Source organism: Bos taurus, chromosome 3, assembly GCF_002263795.3.
Source record: "Bos taurus isolate L1 Dominette 01449 registration number 42190680 breed Hereford chromosome 3, ARS-UCD2.0, whole genome shotgun sequence".
Lineage (NCBI taxonomy): Eukaryota > Metazoa > Chordata > Mammalia > Artiodactyla > Bovidae > Bos > Bos taurus.
This window is the reverse complement of record NC_037330.1, coordinates 105,390,993-105,406,728: the sequence shown is the minus strand read 5'-3', so window position 1 is coordinate 105,406,728 and position 15,736 is coordinate 105,390,993. Positions and strand designations below refer to the sequence as shown.

The 15,736-nt window shown below is 55.3% G+C and overlaps 1 protein-coding gene across 1 annotated transcript in view; it reads left to right on the top strand.

Moving 5' to 3' along the window:
* The window catches only part of KCNQ4 (potassium voltage-gated channel subfamily Q member 4), a 58,794-nt gene that overhangs the window by 26,697 nt on the left and 16,361 nt on the right, over positions 1-15,736 (top strand). The window contains exons 2-9 of the mRNA XM_024990216.2: positions 4,360-4,450; positions 5,153-5,279; positions 5,506-5,681; positions 6,559-6,684; positions 7,050-7,160; positions 7,336-7,431; positions 10,566-10,654; positions 12,315-12,476. Coding sequence (XP_024845984.1) covers positions 4,360-4,450; positions 5,153-5,279; positions 5,506-5,681; positions 6,559-6,684; positions 7,050-7,160; positions 7,336-7,431; positions 10,566-10,654; positions 12,315-12,476 — 978 coding nt within the window. The remainder of the gene's footprint in view (positions 1-4,359; positions 4,451-5,152; positions 5,280-5,505; positions 5,682-6,558; positions 6,685-7,049; positions 7,161-7,335; positions 7,432-10,565; positions 10,655-12,314; positions 12,477-15,736) is intronic.

The window sequence follows — 15,736 nt, the reverse complement described above, 5'->3', positions numbered from 1 at the left end:
GGCCTGGAGAATTCCATGGACTGTATAGTCCATGGGGTTGCACGCAAAGAGCTGGACACAACTGAGTGACTTTCACTTCATCATTTCAGGGAGAACCAATCTGGCAGCACCCACGGAGACAATCCTTAGACAGTCCTTTATTGTATGAATGAAGTCAAAGACTGGTTCTGGCAGATACAATCAGACTTCAGCTCAGGGTGACTTCTCTCTGTCTCCTCTACCCCTAAGCTCCAGACATGATCTCCCTCTGCTGTCCCAAGGGTGGGTGTCTGTGTGAGGACCCCTCAGGAAGGCCATGGCAGCTAGGACCCTAGCTCTGCCATGAATTTACTGAGTAATCTTGAGTAAGTATGTCCTTCCCTGGGTCCCATTTCCTCATCTGGAAGATGGGGATAATTATTCATCTGCCCAGAATACAAGATGTTTGCTGTCAGACTAAATGTATCTGTTCAACTGTATTGCGCATCTAATCCCCTGCCAGTGTGTGAAGGCTGGAGAGGTAAAGTTCACGGGTTTTTAAAACAGCGTCTACTAAATGGAGCAGGTCAAGGATGGAGACTCACCACCTCTTCCCTTTCAGGAAGGCTTTTGGGGAGCCCAGTGTGTTGGTGATGGATGTGCTTAGGGCTTTGGGAGCCTCTTCAGTGGCTGCAAACTGGGGGCTTTGGTGACATGATGTTTTGATGTTTGTTTAAGCTGACTTTCTGCTGTGCATTTATTCAGTCTATGAAAAAATAAATAAAGGAGAGTCAGGTGAGAGAGAGGGGGGATGGGTCCACTACTCTGGGGAGGGTGTAGTTGGAGAAGACCTCTCCAAGGAGGAGAGGTTTGAGTAGAGATCTACATGAGAATGGGAGCAATAAATAGGCAGAGGAAATAGCAGAGCAAGTGCAAAGCCTGGAGGTGGAAAAACATTTGATGTGTTCCAGGAATGGCAGGGAGGTAGAGCGCCTGATGGAGGAACTGGAGAGAGGCAGATCAAGTTCAAGGGCCGGGTGGGACCGGATCTCCAAGAGTCTTGCTGGACACGCTGAGGAATGTGACTGTAGCCCTCTAAGTGCCACGGGAAGTCAGGGGAGAGTTCTGAGGAGAGTTCTAGTTTCCGGCTTTGCTTTGTAGGAAAATCATACTGATTGCTCTGAAGAGGATTCCAGTTGGGCCAGAGTGGAGGCAGGGAGACCTGTCAAGGGTGAGATGATGGGGGTTAGTGAGTCCAGGGCTACAACTCTGTAGTTAGAGCCAATAGAAATTGCTACAGGATGGGATATGGAGGGTGAGGGAAAGGAAGAGTCAAGGATTGCCCTTAGATCGGTGGCCTGAGCCCCTAGATGGGAGATGGTGCCATTCCTGAGATGGGGAGATTTTAGGGCAAATTGAGAGTTTGTTTTTGGACATTATGTTGGGTTTGAAAAGCCTCTAGACATCAGAGAAGAGATGCTGAGCAGGCTGTTGGCAGGCGAGCTGGACTCGGGGGAGAGGCTGCCACACCCCCACACCTGCTAAATGGCCAGGGCTGTTGTGGTAAAGGGGTGGGGACAGAATTTAAAGGGTTCTCTCCTTCCCCCGTTGGTATGTTTAAGGAAATGAATGAAATATTTAATATTTGTTTTTATTTTCTTATTTATTTGGCTGAGTCAGGTCTTAGTGGTGGCATGTGAACTCTCAGTTATAGCAGGTGGGATCAAGTGCCCCTACAGGGATTAAACCTAGGCCCCCTTGCATTGGGAGCGCAGAGTCTTAGCCACTGAATCACAAGGGAGGTTGCTGCATTTTAAAACTGATATTAATTTGTTACCTGAACAATCATGTTTATTCTTTAAAAATATCAGGAAATGAAGATAAGCAGAAAGCAAAACAAAAACCAAATCACTCTTAATTTTGCCATCCGGAGACCAGCCCTGCTGACTCTTGGTTTGTATTAATATATAAAAAACATCTATACTTAAAAAGTTGGAATCACATTGCTTTAAGGTTTTATAATCTGCTTTTTTCACTTAACCTATTGTGAAGTGGACATTTTAGAGATGTGTAACTCTCGACTTTGAAAACATAATGTTGAGAAAAAAAAAAAAAAAACTACTGAAACACTCAGTGTGAAGCCCCACACATGACCCATTTACTACCTGAGGTTCTGAGGTCAGCCGAGCGATGTAACTGAAGGATTTCTGTCCAGGGCTGGGGTGAAAGCCCATTAAGATTTGGCTGCATCCCTTCCCAGAGGAGGGGATGGGATAGGGTGACTCACGGAGGACCCTTCTGCCCCTGAGCCCATTCCCAGTGGATGCGCCACTGGGTTCACCTGCATTTTCTGTGGTTAATTATTGAACACGAGGAGCTGGTGCTCTCCCCGACCTCTCCCTGTGCCTTACGTCTTCGCTGACTCAGCTCCTGCCTGGAACTGGCCAAGGAGGCCTCTTCCTCACTCATTCATCCAAAACCCTTTACTGACATCTGCCACCTACCTCCTGCCCGGGTGGGTGCTGGGCTGAGGCTCTGTCCCCGCCCTCCGAGCAGGCTGGGAGCCCTGTCCAGGGAGGGGTAAGTGGGCCAGGTGGAGCCCTGCCCTTCCTATGTCTCTGCACCCCACCCCATCTGCCCTGACTTCACAGATGATGAGACTGCCTCAGAAAAGGTGACTTTCTCAGGGTCACACACTGTAGGACTGGAATTTGAACCTGAGTCTCTGACTCGGAGCCCACGCTCCTGCTGTGATGAAAAAGTAAAGTGAAGTCACTCAGGCGTGTCTGACTCTTTGCGACCCCGTGGACCATAGCCTACCAGGCTCCTCCACCCAGGGAATTTTTCAGGCAAGAGTACTGGAGTGGGTTGCCATTTCCTTCTCCAGGGGATCTTCCCGACCCAGATTTCGAACCCTGGTCTCCTTCATTGCAGGCAAACGCTGATGAAACAGGAACACAAATAAAATGCTGTTGACTGTGACCTGGGGCTTCCCAGCTGGCGCTAGTGGTGAAGAACCTGCCTGCCAGTGCAGGAGACATAAGAGACGTGGGTTCGATCCCCGGGTTGGGAAGATCCCCTGAAGGAGGGCACGGCAACCCACTCTGTATTCTTGCCTGGAGAATCCCATGGACAGAGGAGCCTGGCAGGCTACAGTCCATGGGGTTGCAAAGAGTCAGACACGACTGAAGTGACTTTACACGCACACACGCAGACAGTGATTGGGAGGCAAGCACAGGGAGGGGGTGTTCTGAGCTGACGGTGGAATGGGGGCTCCCCCAGCAGGAGCATTGGGGTGAGGGGAGCTCGAGGGGAGCGTTTCCTCAGGCTCTGATGGTGAGGCGTTTCAGGCAGAGTGCAGTGGCAGCAGTCCCAGGTCGGGGCACTCTGGGAGCATTTCGGGCAGGCTGTGGGTCAATGCGTTCCAGAGAAACACATTCCCTCAGGAGTCTCTTCCAGGTGTGACACCCCCATCAAAAGGAGGAGTGCTTCCGGGAGACCAGCCTCGTTGCCCTTTGCTGCACCTGCAGCCTGTGCCCCCACATCCTATCTTCCCTCACATATTCACTCCTCTGTCCTTTCCCCTCTTCCTATCCACTGGGAAGTTAGGAACTCTGACTATCATCTCATCTCTGTCCTGGATATCCTGGTGACCTTGGGTGACTCCCTTTCCCACTCTGAGCCTCAGTTTCCTCATGTGTGCAATTGAGGTTAATTCGTGAGCTCATCATGAATCAGATGAGCTGGATTCTAAAGTTCCTTCCATTTCTAAATGTCTGGTTCTGGGCCACTCAGTAGCTTCCCACTGCCCTGTGGGGAGTTCCAGGCCTCGATGGCATGGCCCCCTGATGCCCGATTGCCCTCCCAACACCCTCTCCCCCTCTGCATCCTCCCTTCCCTATCTGTCTTCCCCGATGCCCTTTCCTTCCATAGCTGTCTCAGTATTTAATTTCATAAGAACCCGCAAAGGCAGAAGCAGTTGTCTTCATTCTGCAGATGAAGCTATGCTTAATAAGGAAGGGGGGTTCCTGGGTTCCTCTCTCGGCCAGCCCAGACAGACCTGCCCGCCACAGCTCAGTGTCCACCTCTGGGAGCTGTGGGTGGCATCAGGGGCAATTGAGAGGATTGTAAGTTTTCTGTGAGCCCAGCCACCTGGAGCTCGGAGGCTTTTCCCTTTGAGGTGCAGCACAGAGCCACAACTCCAGGGAACTCTGATTCTTAGTCCACTTTCCAGATTACTCCCCAGTAATTCTTCCCTCCTCTCCCCTTTCTATTCCTCCCCCTCCTCTTCTTCCTTCTTCCCTTCCTCCTCCTTCTCCTCCTCTGCAACCCCTTGCCAGAGGCTCCTCAGCTGCCCTGTCCATCCAGCATCTAACCCTCTCCTTCATGCTGCTATTGTAGATTTTTGCTGGTCTTCAGCTGCCTGGTGCTGTCTGTGCTGTCCACTATCCAGGAGCACCAGGAATTTGCCAACGAGTTTCTCCTCATCTTAGTGAGTGCTGGAGTCTGGGTCTGAGGGAGGTTGTGTGTGGGTAGCACCTCTGGGCTGAGGGTGAAGGTCAAGTGAGGCTTCACATAGCATATCTCAGAGAGTGGCTGTCTGTGCTGTGTTCCCTGACATGGTGGCTGTACTTCTCTGGGCTTCATAAAAGCCCAGAGGGCTTTATGGGTTGCCATAAAAGCCCACAGGGCTCCCCTGCTTTAAAGCAGGTGTTGGGAGAGCTCCTGTCTCTATACTAGGGCTTATGATGGGCCCAGAGAAGGGGAGAGGAGGCCCACTCCTCAGGATCAAAGCTGCTAATACCACCCCTATGGGATCTGGTTTTAACCCCTAAACAGAAGCACTTCAGAGGGGCACTGTGACCGAAAAACACCCTTTGTGTCACCTGGTCAGGGTTACAGAGGCTGAGATGGCTGGGAGGGGGAGGGGAGGATGAGGAGCAGAAAAACTCAGACAGTTCATGGGCGCAGCAACAGGGGACAGACTTGAGCTTTCAGTCTCTCTGGAAGACATGGAAGAAGCCACTTGCCTTCCGGAAGCCTCCCCAGGTCCATCCAGGCGAATGAACCTCCAGGAGAGGCAGGCTGAGGAAATTCTAACATCCCTAACTCAGGGACTCCGGGCTGGGTGCTGTGTAATCTAGGCCCGGGGCCTGAATAGTGGGGACCAGAACTCAGGCCCCTGGTCCCACAGGAATTCGTGATGATCGTGGTGTTTGGTCTGGAGTACATCATCCGCGTCTGGTCTGCTGGATGCTGCTGCCGCTACCGAGGATGGCAGGGCCGCTTCCGTTTTGCCAGAAAACCCTTCTGTGTCATCGGTAATGGTCCTATCCCTCCTGCACCTGATCTTTGACCCCAAACCGTAGGGTTGACACCCTGACCCCAGGACCCTGGCTAGTGACACAGACTCAACGGACCTTCCCAGGCGCCCCCTCGGGCCCCAGGAACAACCCCCACCCCCCACCCCCAGCCTTGGGTCCAGGCACGGGGTAGGTGGGCTTTCTGGCGCTGGCCGTGACCTCGCCCCACTCCCCGCCTCTGCAGACTTCATCGTGTTCGTGGCCTCGGTGGCCGTCATCGCCGCGGGCACGCAGGGCAACATCTTTGCCACGTCCGCGCTGCGCAGCATGCGCTTCCTGCAGATCCTGCGCATGGTACGCATGGACCGCCGCGGCGGCACCTGGAAGCTGCTGGGCTCGGTCGTCTACGCGCACAGCAAGGTGAGGCCAGGCGGGGATGGAGGGGTGAGGGAGAGGGGCGTGTCCGGGGCGGAGCTGGAGCGGTAGGGGGCGGGGCCTGGCGGAGCCGGGGGCGGAGTTGGGGATTTAGGGGTGATGAACCGAGGAGCCTGGTGGGCCGCAATCCATGGGGTCGCTAAGAGTCGGACACGACTGAGCGACTTCACTTTCACTTTTCACTTTCATGAATTGGAGAAGGAAATGGCAACCCACTCCAGTATTCTTGCCTGGAGAATCCCAGGGACGGGGGAGCCTGGTAAGCTGCCGTCTATGGGGTCGCAAAGAGTCAGACACGACTGAAGCGACTTAGCGCAGCAGGGACCCAGCGCGACTGAACTGAACTGAATTGAAGGAATCCAGCGCCAGCGAGCCCACCGAGGCTGGGGGGGGGCCGGGCAGGGGCGGGGTCAGGGGGCGTTCGGGACCAGGCCAGGAGGCGGGGCCTGAGGGGCAGAAGCTTTTGGGTTTAGAGGTCTACGCTTAATAGCGAAGTGGTGACCTGGAGTGGGGTCTGGGGGTGGAGCTGCGGTGGGACCGGATGTGGGGTCGGATGGAAGCCTGAAAGTGGGGGGCAGTGCAAGGTGGGCGAAGAGCTGAGCCTGGAAGCTGGAGGGTCAAGGGCAGGGCCGGGGCGGGGCGTGCTCTGAGGTTCTGTGAGGCCCTGGCTGTGCCCGAAAGGCGGGCAGGGTCTCCTGGAAGGGAGTTACTGAGAAACAAAGGCCGGCAGAGCGGCCACCAGGGACTTCCGAGAGGTGGGTACTCTTACCCCGTTCCGAACACCTCCCATAGGCCATTCTGGGAGCCGTCAACCTCCCCACCTGTGCCGGGTGGGTGGTCTCATCCTTTGCTGCCCCCACAGGAGCTGATCACCGCCTGGTACATTGGGTTCTTGGTGCTCATCTTCGCCTCCTTCCTGGTGTATCTGGCCGAGAAGGACGCCAACTCCGACTTCTCCTCCTACGCCGACTCGCTCTGGTGGGGGACGGTGCGTGAGGGTCTGTGCAGGGCCGCGCTTCTCCCTGGGACCCTCCCTGGCCTGATCATTGTGACCCCAAATCCCGTGACCAGCCCTTGTGTTGTCCCTCAGCTTCCCCCAGTGGACCAGCTTGTGCCCCCATCTAATTCTCTACATCAAGCCCTTGTGACCTCTACCCCTCTCCCCATCAGCAAGGGGGAGGGGGAGAATCTATTGACTAGGAACCAGGCCCTGTGACAAGTCCTAATGACCAGTTCCTGTGGGCAACCATGGAGGCCCCCCTCATGATCAGGCTCCCACCTCCCTGTGCCCCAGGAATCTCCTGTGGGTGGACCCCCTGACCAGCCCTGCAGGTAATTTGTTTGTGTCCCCAGATTACACTGACAACCATCGGTTATGGTGACAAGACACCACACACGTGGCTGGGCAGGGTCCTGGCTGCTGGCTTCGCCTTACTGGGCATCTCCTTCTTTGCCTTGCCTGCTGTGAGTCCCCTTTCACTTAGGATGGCCCAGCCTAGGGGAGGGGGTCCTGGGGAGAGAGCCTGCTAAGCCCCTGTCCAGCATTTGCATGGGTGGGGGAGACACCTCAGATGGGCAGCAGTAGGGGTACCTTTAAAGCCTTTGGCCGTCCCACCTCCAACCATGCCTATTGCCCTAGGGCATCCTCGGCTCTGGCTTTGCCCTGAAGGTGCAGGAGCAGCACCGACAGAAGCACTTTGAGAAGCGGAGGATGCCAGCAGCCAACCTCATCCAGGTACAGGGGCCCCAGGAAGCCCCTGAACTGAACTGGTGTGTCAGATCTGTATGCTGACCCTTGTGTACCACTTCACAACTATGACTCCACTCAGAGAGAATTTTCTGGAGCCACATGCCAGGTTAAGGACAGAGCTAGGAGGCTGGCCAAGATTGTCAGAAACTTCTCCCTCTTCTGCATGCCCAGTTCATGGCTAGCCAGAGCTGGCCCACTGCCCAGCTGCAGCCCCAGCTCTGCACGGCCTGAAGTGGAGTAGAGACTGGACAAGAGATCCTAGGCCCCAGGGGGAGACCCAGTCCTGCCACCCATCAGCGGTGCAGTCATCAGGAAGCCTGTTCTACTCCCAACACCTTAATTCATCCCACCAGCATCTCCACAAATGAATGTTATAACTGAAACCAAGAAAAACACCTTGAAGGAAAGAAATGGTTCTTTGAAGAGCATTTAGCTGGGGCTTGGCCTGATCTGACCTCAAAGGGAAACTGCCCTGGGAAACTGACACTTGAGCAGAGAGCTGGAGGATGGGTAGTTAGCTAGGTGAGGAGGTGAAGGAGGGAGCCTTTGAGGTAAGGGAATGGCATGTGCAAAGGTCCTGTGGTAAAAGGGAGCAAGGTGTGTTTGATGAACGGGAAAGAATCTAGTGAGGCTGGAACAGAAAGCTCAAGTAGGAGTGTACAGTGGAAGGGTTTGGCTCAGTGGATGAGGCCCAGATCTGAGGTCAGAGAGAGAAATTTAACATTTTCCTAAGAACAGTGAGGATCCATTGACAGGTATGAAGCAGGAGGAAGGGGTGTTAATGATCAAATCTGTGTTTTGAAAAGTATTGAGTGGATTGGAGGGTGAGCTGTGTGAGTGGAGAGACCAGAGAAGAGACTCCAGCAATGGTCTGGGTGAGATGGGGCGGCAGGTGACTTGGACTAGGGTAGCAACAGATGAGATGGAAAGAAATGGGCAGATTCTGCATATTTAGGAGGTGAAATTAGTGGCATCAGGAGTGAGGGAGAGGGAGATGTCAGGGTGACTTCTAGTTTCTGGCTTGCCTGACTGGAGGGTTGATGCCCCTCCTCACTAAAGGCTGACTAGACTTGGGGCATGAAGAGTGAGTTTGGCTGGAACGTGAAGAGTCTGCAGAGCCTCTGAGCCCTGGGTGGGTGGGTGGGGCTGTGGAAGAGGCAGCTGATGTAGTGGTGTGCAGCTCTGGTGAGTAATGTGCTAGGCCTTGTGTGCAGACGGTAATGAAGCCCTGGGCATGGAGGTGCTTGCCCAGCAGGCAGAGAAAAGAAGAAAAGATGGTTTCTTTCCTTAAAGCTGAGCTTTAAGGAACCTGAGCATTTAGTGACTGGGAGGGCAGAGCTGAGCCAGTCAAGGAGGCAGAGAAGGAACACCCAGAGGGGTAGGAAAAAAGCAGGAGTATGTGGGCTGTTTCCCCCACTGTCTGAGGCATTCCCGAGGGACATGGGCTGAGGCAAGTGCTCTGAATTTTGGGGACTCTGTAACAGTCTTGTGCAAGAGAAACTCCTGCGAGAAATATCGGGCTGGCCAAAAAGTTCATTTGGGGTTTCCAGCCAATGGTGCAGAAAAACCCAAACGAACTTTTTGGCCAAACCAATAGTTCCAGGAACACTGGCACAGCTCACCTCTCCTGCTCTGACCCCCTCAGCTCAGGTCTGGCTTAGCATCCCCTTATCTCTCTTCCCCAGGGTGCAACCCCCCCCGCCCCGCCATCTCTGCTGTCTCCAGCCACCAGCCCAACTTTGCCTTCTCAGCATCCCTTGGGGCACAATGGCTGCTGTCCCCTGGGAACTGGCCTTCCAAGGGGCATTGTAGGGGCAGGTGGCTGGCACTGGCTGTGCCGAGAGACAGCTGGTATTGTGGTGCCCATAATTAATGAGACAGCTTTGGCAGCTGCTCCCCAGCCCAATCCAAGGGACTAGGCAAGCAGGAAGTAAAAATATTCCTGTCCTAGGAGGGTGCCTGGCCAGTGAGGTCAGCAGTGGGCTGGCCCTTAAAGACAAGAGGCATTTAAGAAGGATCCAGTTTTGCTTCCTCCTGCCCAGCACCTGTTGTTGTTGATCACCCCACTCACCCCAAGTCCCTACTGGCTCTTCTCTTTACCTGGGGGGAGAGGGGTAGTCCTTCCTCTTGTCTGACCCTCATCCCTGTTGCTGCAGAGGAGACCCAGCAACGTCACGGATGCTAAGGGGCTGGTAGTTGATGTACTTTCCTCCCCTCCTCAATCCCATGGGCAGTGGCAGGCAGCTGGGAAGAATGGGGTAGGGTTATTTTTAGTAGTAATAATTCATTTAGTCAGTATTCATTCCCCAGACATTGCAGAGCACCCACCATGTGCCAGAGGATACAGTGCTGACCCAAGACACAGCTTACAGACTAAGGAGAGAGAAATACATTAATCAAATACACAATGAATAAATATATATCAGCTGTGGGAACTAGATATAACAAGAGTGGTTAATAGGGAAACTTGGTATTAAGTGCCTTCTACGTGCCATGCACTGTGCTTGGCATTTAATGAACATTTCCCCGTTTAGTCCTCACAGCCTTGTTGCATGCATGCTAAGTCTCTTCTGTCATGTCCAACTCTTTGAGACCCTGTGGACTGTAGCCTGCCAGGCTTCTCTGTCCATGGGGATTCTCCAGGCAAAAATACTGGAGTGGGTAGCCATGCCCTCCTCCAGGGGATCTTTCTGACCTCTTATGTCTCCTGCATTGGCAGGTGGGTTCTTTACCATGAGCGCCATGTGGGAGGCCCCCACCACCCTGTTAGGCAAGTCGTACTGTGTCCATTTCACAGATGAGAAACTTAAGGCTCTGCAGCTTTATTTAATCGTCCACCCAAGTAGGTGGCAAAGCTGGAATTGGAAACCCACATCTGCCTGATGGCAAAACCCCAGCACAGTCCAAGGCCTCTGGCTCTGAGGCTGACTGCATGTCACCTTGGGAGTCTTTTCTCCTCAGGCCTCCTTCTGGCCTTGCTGGTGGCTGTGGAGTTGGAACAAGCCTCTGGTTCTGAGTACCCTTCAACTGGCCTGAGGCCTGGGTTCTTTGGGGGGCTGAGAGGCCTCTCCAATGCCGGGTCCCCCACCACCTCCTTCCGCTTCCTCCCACACTACCAGGCGGCATGGCGCCTCTACTCCACCGATGCGAGCCGGGCCTACCTGACGGCCACCTGGTACTACTACGATAGCCTCCTCCCGTCCTTCAGGTAGGCCCTCCCGTGGGGGGCAGGGAGGTGGGTGGCTGGCAGTAATGCCCCTGAGGACAGATGGCTGGGACACAGTCCTGGAGGCTGGGAAGGGGGTGATGGCTCCCACGGGGGCCTCTGGGGCTGGCTCTGCAGAACCTGTGTAATCCAGAGCCTGGAGGATCCTCTGTCCCACTCTGTTCTGCCAGGGAAGACGGGGACATTGGACTCAGGGCTGAGCCCTGGTCCTGGCAGTCTAAAAGCTCCCCCAGAGCAGCTGCCCCTTGGGGCAGAGCCCAGCCAGCTCGCTCCCCTCAGTCTGAGTTGGGGTCAGCGTTAGCCCTTGGAGTGGATAGAGACACTGTGGTGTGGGCAAGAATGTATGTGCCAGAGTTAGGTACTAACACCCACCCCAACACCCCACACATGCCTGCTCTTACTGTACCAGGCAGCAGCAGCCTTAGGGCCCAGAAGTGGGTTCACCCCACTGGCCCAAGCTGGGGTAAGACTGCATGGGGTGGCTCCACACAGGAGGTCATTAATAGCATCTCCAAGGTTCATGTGGCCAGGTGCCTGGCCACACCCTGGGGCGGGAATGAAGACCTTGGAGAGCGGCTCAGCACCGAGGGCTGCGAGGGAGGTGGGGCCAGGCTGCAGTGTTCAGCGTTTCTGCGGCTGCCTTTTTCACCTCATTAGTTCTCGCAGAGCAGCTGTTGCGTGATCCCACTCACCCGTACACCTGGCTGCCCCCTCCGTGCTTCCTCAGCCTTAGGGGGCTTCCCAGGGGAGGGGCAGGAGAGAAGGGGCTGGGAAGGGGGCCTCCCAGAATCACACTGGCTCCCCCACCTCTCCACCTGGCAGAGGCAAGCGCCCACCCCAAAGACAGGGATGGTGGTTAGATTATTAATAGAAAGAGCCCTTCTTTCTAGAAGCAGTCCTCAGGACTCAAGGCCAGGCCCTGGGAAGTAGGGCAGGGGCTAGTTTGTTAGAAATATGTGTGTGATGGGAAGGAATGATTTGGGGGTGATGGTCTTGGGTCCTCTGGGAAGAGAGTCAGAGCTTGGTTGGGCAATTCTGGGTCCACTGGTCCTTCTGCTCCCTGGACCTCAGTTTCCTCATCCGTGCAATGGGAAGGCAAAGAGAGGCAAGATCTATTTCTTGGGTTAGAGAAACAGGAGATGGCCTGGAGAGTTCAAAAGAAGCTGAGCCCTCAATCTAGTCTCGGAGAACCCAGCATGAGGGCTGCAGAAGGAAGTGGGCTGCCTATCAAATCTCCCTCCTCAGCCTCAGTTTCCCCTAAACTCCAGTCAGATCTGGAGGGCAGGATTTCAGGGCTGCTGCTGGCCTCCAGGTGGGCACGGCTCCGCGTGCAGGCACTCCGCTTGCTGAGCAGTGAGGTGGATTTGAGGTCTCTGCCTTCCCCCTTGGGAGGGTGCCCCCTAGTGGTGCCCATCCAGCACAATCATACCGGGCATCCTTGAGGGTTTCCCAGGAGCTAAGAAGAGAGAAGGAGAGAGGAAGGCTACTCTCCCGTTCCCACCCCTGCCTATGCGGGCCTGGTGTGTTCGCTGAGCATCTCCAGACAGGCTGGGCCCAGGGGGAATCCATCGGGAGCTCAGGGTCCTCAGGTGGGGGGCGGTGCCAGGGCCCTGCCTGCCGCTGACGGCGCCCTCTCCTGCAGAGAGCTGGCCCTCTTGTTTGAGCACGTGCAACGGGCCCGCAACGGGGGCCTACGGCCCCTGGAGGTACGGCGGGCGCCGGTACCCGACGGAGCGCCCTCCCGTTACCCGCCCGTTGCCACCTGCCACCGGCCGGGCAGCGCCTCCTTCTGCCCTGGGGAAAGGTAGGGGCCCCCCGGGGCTGCCACCTCCTCTTGCTTCTCCTCCTCCTCTTCCATTCTCTGTCTCATCCTCTCTTGGACCTGTCTCCAGCCACTGTGTGGGTGTCTGGGCCTGTGCTGGGGACTCCCAGGCCTTTTCAGGAGGCCTGGGCAGTTGTCATCAGATGGCCTGACAGGTATAGACCGACGGTCTCTCTGGAAAGGCCAGAGTTGACTCACCGTTTCGTCACCTGGGACTCCAGGGGCCTGAGTCGGGGAGATGTCCACACCATCCTTTCCCATCACCTCCTCCATTCATTCCATTGTCCTCTTTCTTTCTCTGTTTCCACGTCCCCCTCACTCTTCCATCCCTGCACCCCCATCCCTCCCGGGAAGCTGGAGAGAGGAGGAGGCCGCTGGCCACAGGTGCTTACGGCTCAGGTAATCGTGGGCACCGTCCCGGGGTGTGAGGGCTGGGGCCCCACCTCCCCAGCATGTTCCTCGAGAAGGGGCTTGACACTGAACTCGCCTCTTGGGAAGGAGATGCCAGCTGGAAAGAGAGCTCTGTGACTAAGAACTGCTGAAGGGCCTATGTAAACTCAACCAGTGACTAATGCTCTTGTCTTGTGCAAGCCTCATCCACAGCTTTGCTAATCCCAGAGCCTCCTCCTGGGATTCTCCCACAATGCCTTTCTTTCTCACGGAAGGACATTTTGCTGTCCTGCCAATCTCTCTCCCCTTGACCTGCCTCTCCTGGAGATTTTGCATCTTAAAAGAACAAAGAAAGAACAATGCTTACCCCCACATAAATGTTCATAAATAGTGGAATTTCAGGCATACTTGGATAAGGGAAGCCCACTAACTCACTGTATATGGGAAAGTGACTATTCCTACAGAGGTATAGCTTTGAGGCCAAGGGTTCAATCCCCACCCGCTCTCGTCATCATCCCCTGTCCTCTGCCCATTGGTTTGTTTTATTTCATCTTTGCATTCACCCCTGAATCAGTCAGGTGGACATTTGGGCCTTGAGCCTCAGGTGTGATTCTGAGCCCTAGGCTCAGAACAAGGGAGGGGAACAGAGGTGAACTACTTGGGGATCAGAAGGAGACGCTATGAAAGCCTCTGCTGCTTGGTGCTGTGTGTCCTTGAGAAAGTCATCAAGCCACTCTGAGCCTCAGGGTTCTGGGCAGAAAATTAGCAGTGTGAAGGCTGCTCAGGGGCTGATCTGGATTTCTGGGCTGAAAAGGCTCAGGGAACAGGGAAGAGGGGGTTCTGGTGCAGAGATTGCAGGGAGCAGAATTCCTTTCCCGGTCTCAGTGAGGGCAGTTCTGGCCAGGGGCTGAATAAGAAGTGAGTGAAGAGGGAGACCCCTCTAGGTCTCTGGGAGGAGGGGACGTGTGATTGGCCAGGCCAGGCTGGAGGTCCCTGGACCAGGGTCCACGGTGCAGCCCATGAATATTGTCTGTCACTATCTGAATGTCCCACAGTGTTATCCTTGCCCCGACCCAACCACAGCAGACAGGCAGAAGCTCAGAAGTTTTGGCATTTGAGCAACCCTGCCCACAGCCTTAGCCAGGGCTCTTTGCAGCTTCAGTTCACTCTGGTCTCACTTTGCCTGAGTAGGAAGGTACCAGAAATGGAGATTATCCTGGACCCCAGCATCTGTACCACCTCCCACAGCTGCTTTGGGTCTCTGAGCCCCACAAGGCCTAGGAACAGATGACCACTGAGGGCTCGGCCATCACTAACTCCCAGCCTGTGCGTGTCTGCCCTGTAGTGTCTGTGTGGCTAGGGCTCCTGGTGATGGTGGTGGAGTACTCCTTATTCCCCAGACCCCAGGGGGCCAAACAGTGACTTCTAGGAGATTAGTGTGTGTGTGCTAAGTCACTTCAGTCGTGCCCAACTCTTTGCAACCCCATGGACTATAGCCCGCTAGGCTCCTCTGTCCATGGGATTCTCCAGGCAAGAATATTGGAGTGGGTTGCCATGCCTGCCCCCAGGAGAATCTTCCTGACCTAGGGATCGAACCCACGTCTCTTATGTCTCCTCTATTGGCAGGTGGGTTCTTTACCACTAGCACCACCTGGGAAGCCCCCTAGGAGATCAGGCAGCAGACCAAACGGCCAGATCCTTAATCTTGGCTGTCTGGGCCCTGTGGGCTGGGTGCCCAAGACTCCACCCCCTAAACACACACACACACACACACACACACCTGGTTGGCCACAGCCTTAGTGGTGCTTGTGGATGGATCCAGGCTGAGCATGTTCCCAGGATGACAAGGACTTCCTGAGGGGTGGCTGTGCCAGAGCCAGCACCTCTCTCTGTGGGTTTTGCGATGAGACGCTAAGACAGTGGTTTTCAGAGCATGGTCCCCAACTTTCTGTGTCGGCATCCCATGGGACATCTGTTCATCATGCAGAGATACCTGGACCTCTCCCCAAGCCACGGAATGAGCATCTCTAGAAAAGAGGCATGGAATTCTGCATATTTAACATGCTCCCCATGAGATCCTTATGCAAAGCTGGAGAACCTCTGCCTTCTAGGCATGTGGGCTAGAGGATGATTTGAGTCGGGGGGGGGGGTCCTTCTCTCCTACCAGCCACAGGAGGCTGGCCCCATCCTGGCAGCTCCCCATGCTCCGCCCACCTGCCTCCTTCCCACTAACCTCTGTTGTGTCTTGTTCTCCACTTTCCAGCCAGATGTTTAGTAATAAACGGAGTTTCTTTCGGATCCACGCCAGCTGGAGACCGAGGTACCCCCTCGCCTGCTCCTCCTGTCCCGCTTCTCCTTGCCCCACCCAGTTCTGGGGCTGGAGAGGGAGACAGGATGGGCCAAGGACAAGGTGCATGTGCCTGCCGCCTGCCGTCTGCCTTGGGGCCCTGATGAGCCCCTCGCCTTCCTGGGGATGCTTCTGCCAGGTCTGGGGACCTGGGCTTGGTCCCCAGTCTGTCAGGAGGGACACCTACAGGAGCCTTGGGATGAGTTCTGGCTCTGCTGCTGATGCTCCCCCACCCCAGCCTCGTGTAATCTTGGCCAGATTGCTTTCCTTCTGTGGACCTCAGTTTCCTATCTGTGGAATGGGCAGATTGAACTAGAGGCTCTCAGAGGGTCCTTCCCACTCTGACTTTTTCCAGGCCTTTAGCTTCCTGGCTTCATACTGCCCACTGAGGTCCTAGCAGATGCCCGAAGGGGCTGGGGTTGGTGCCTCCCTCACCAACTCCAGAGCCCAGTTCTTTAGCCGCCTCACCACTACATTCCTTGGTACCTGCCCTGTGCCAGGCTCT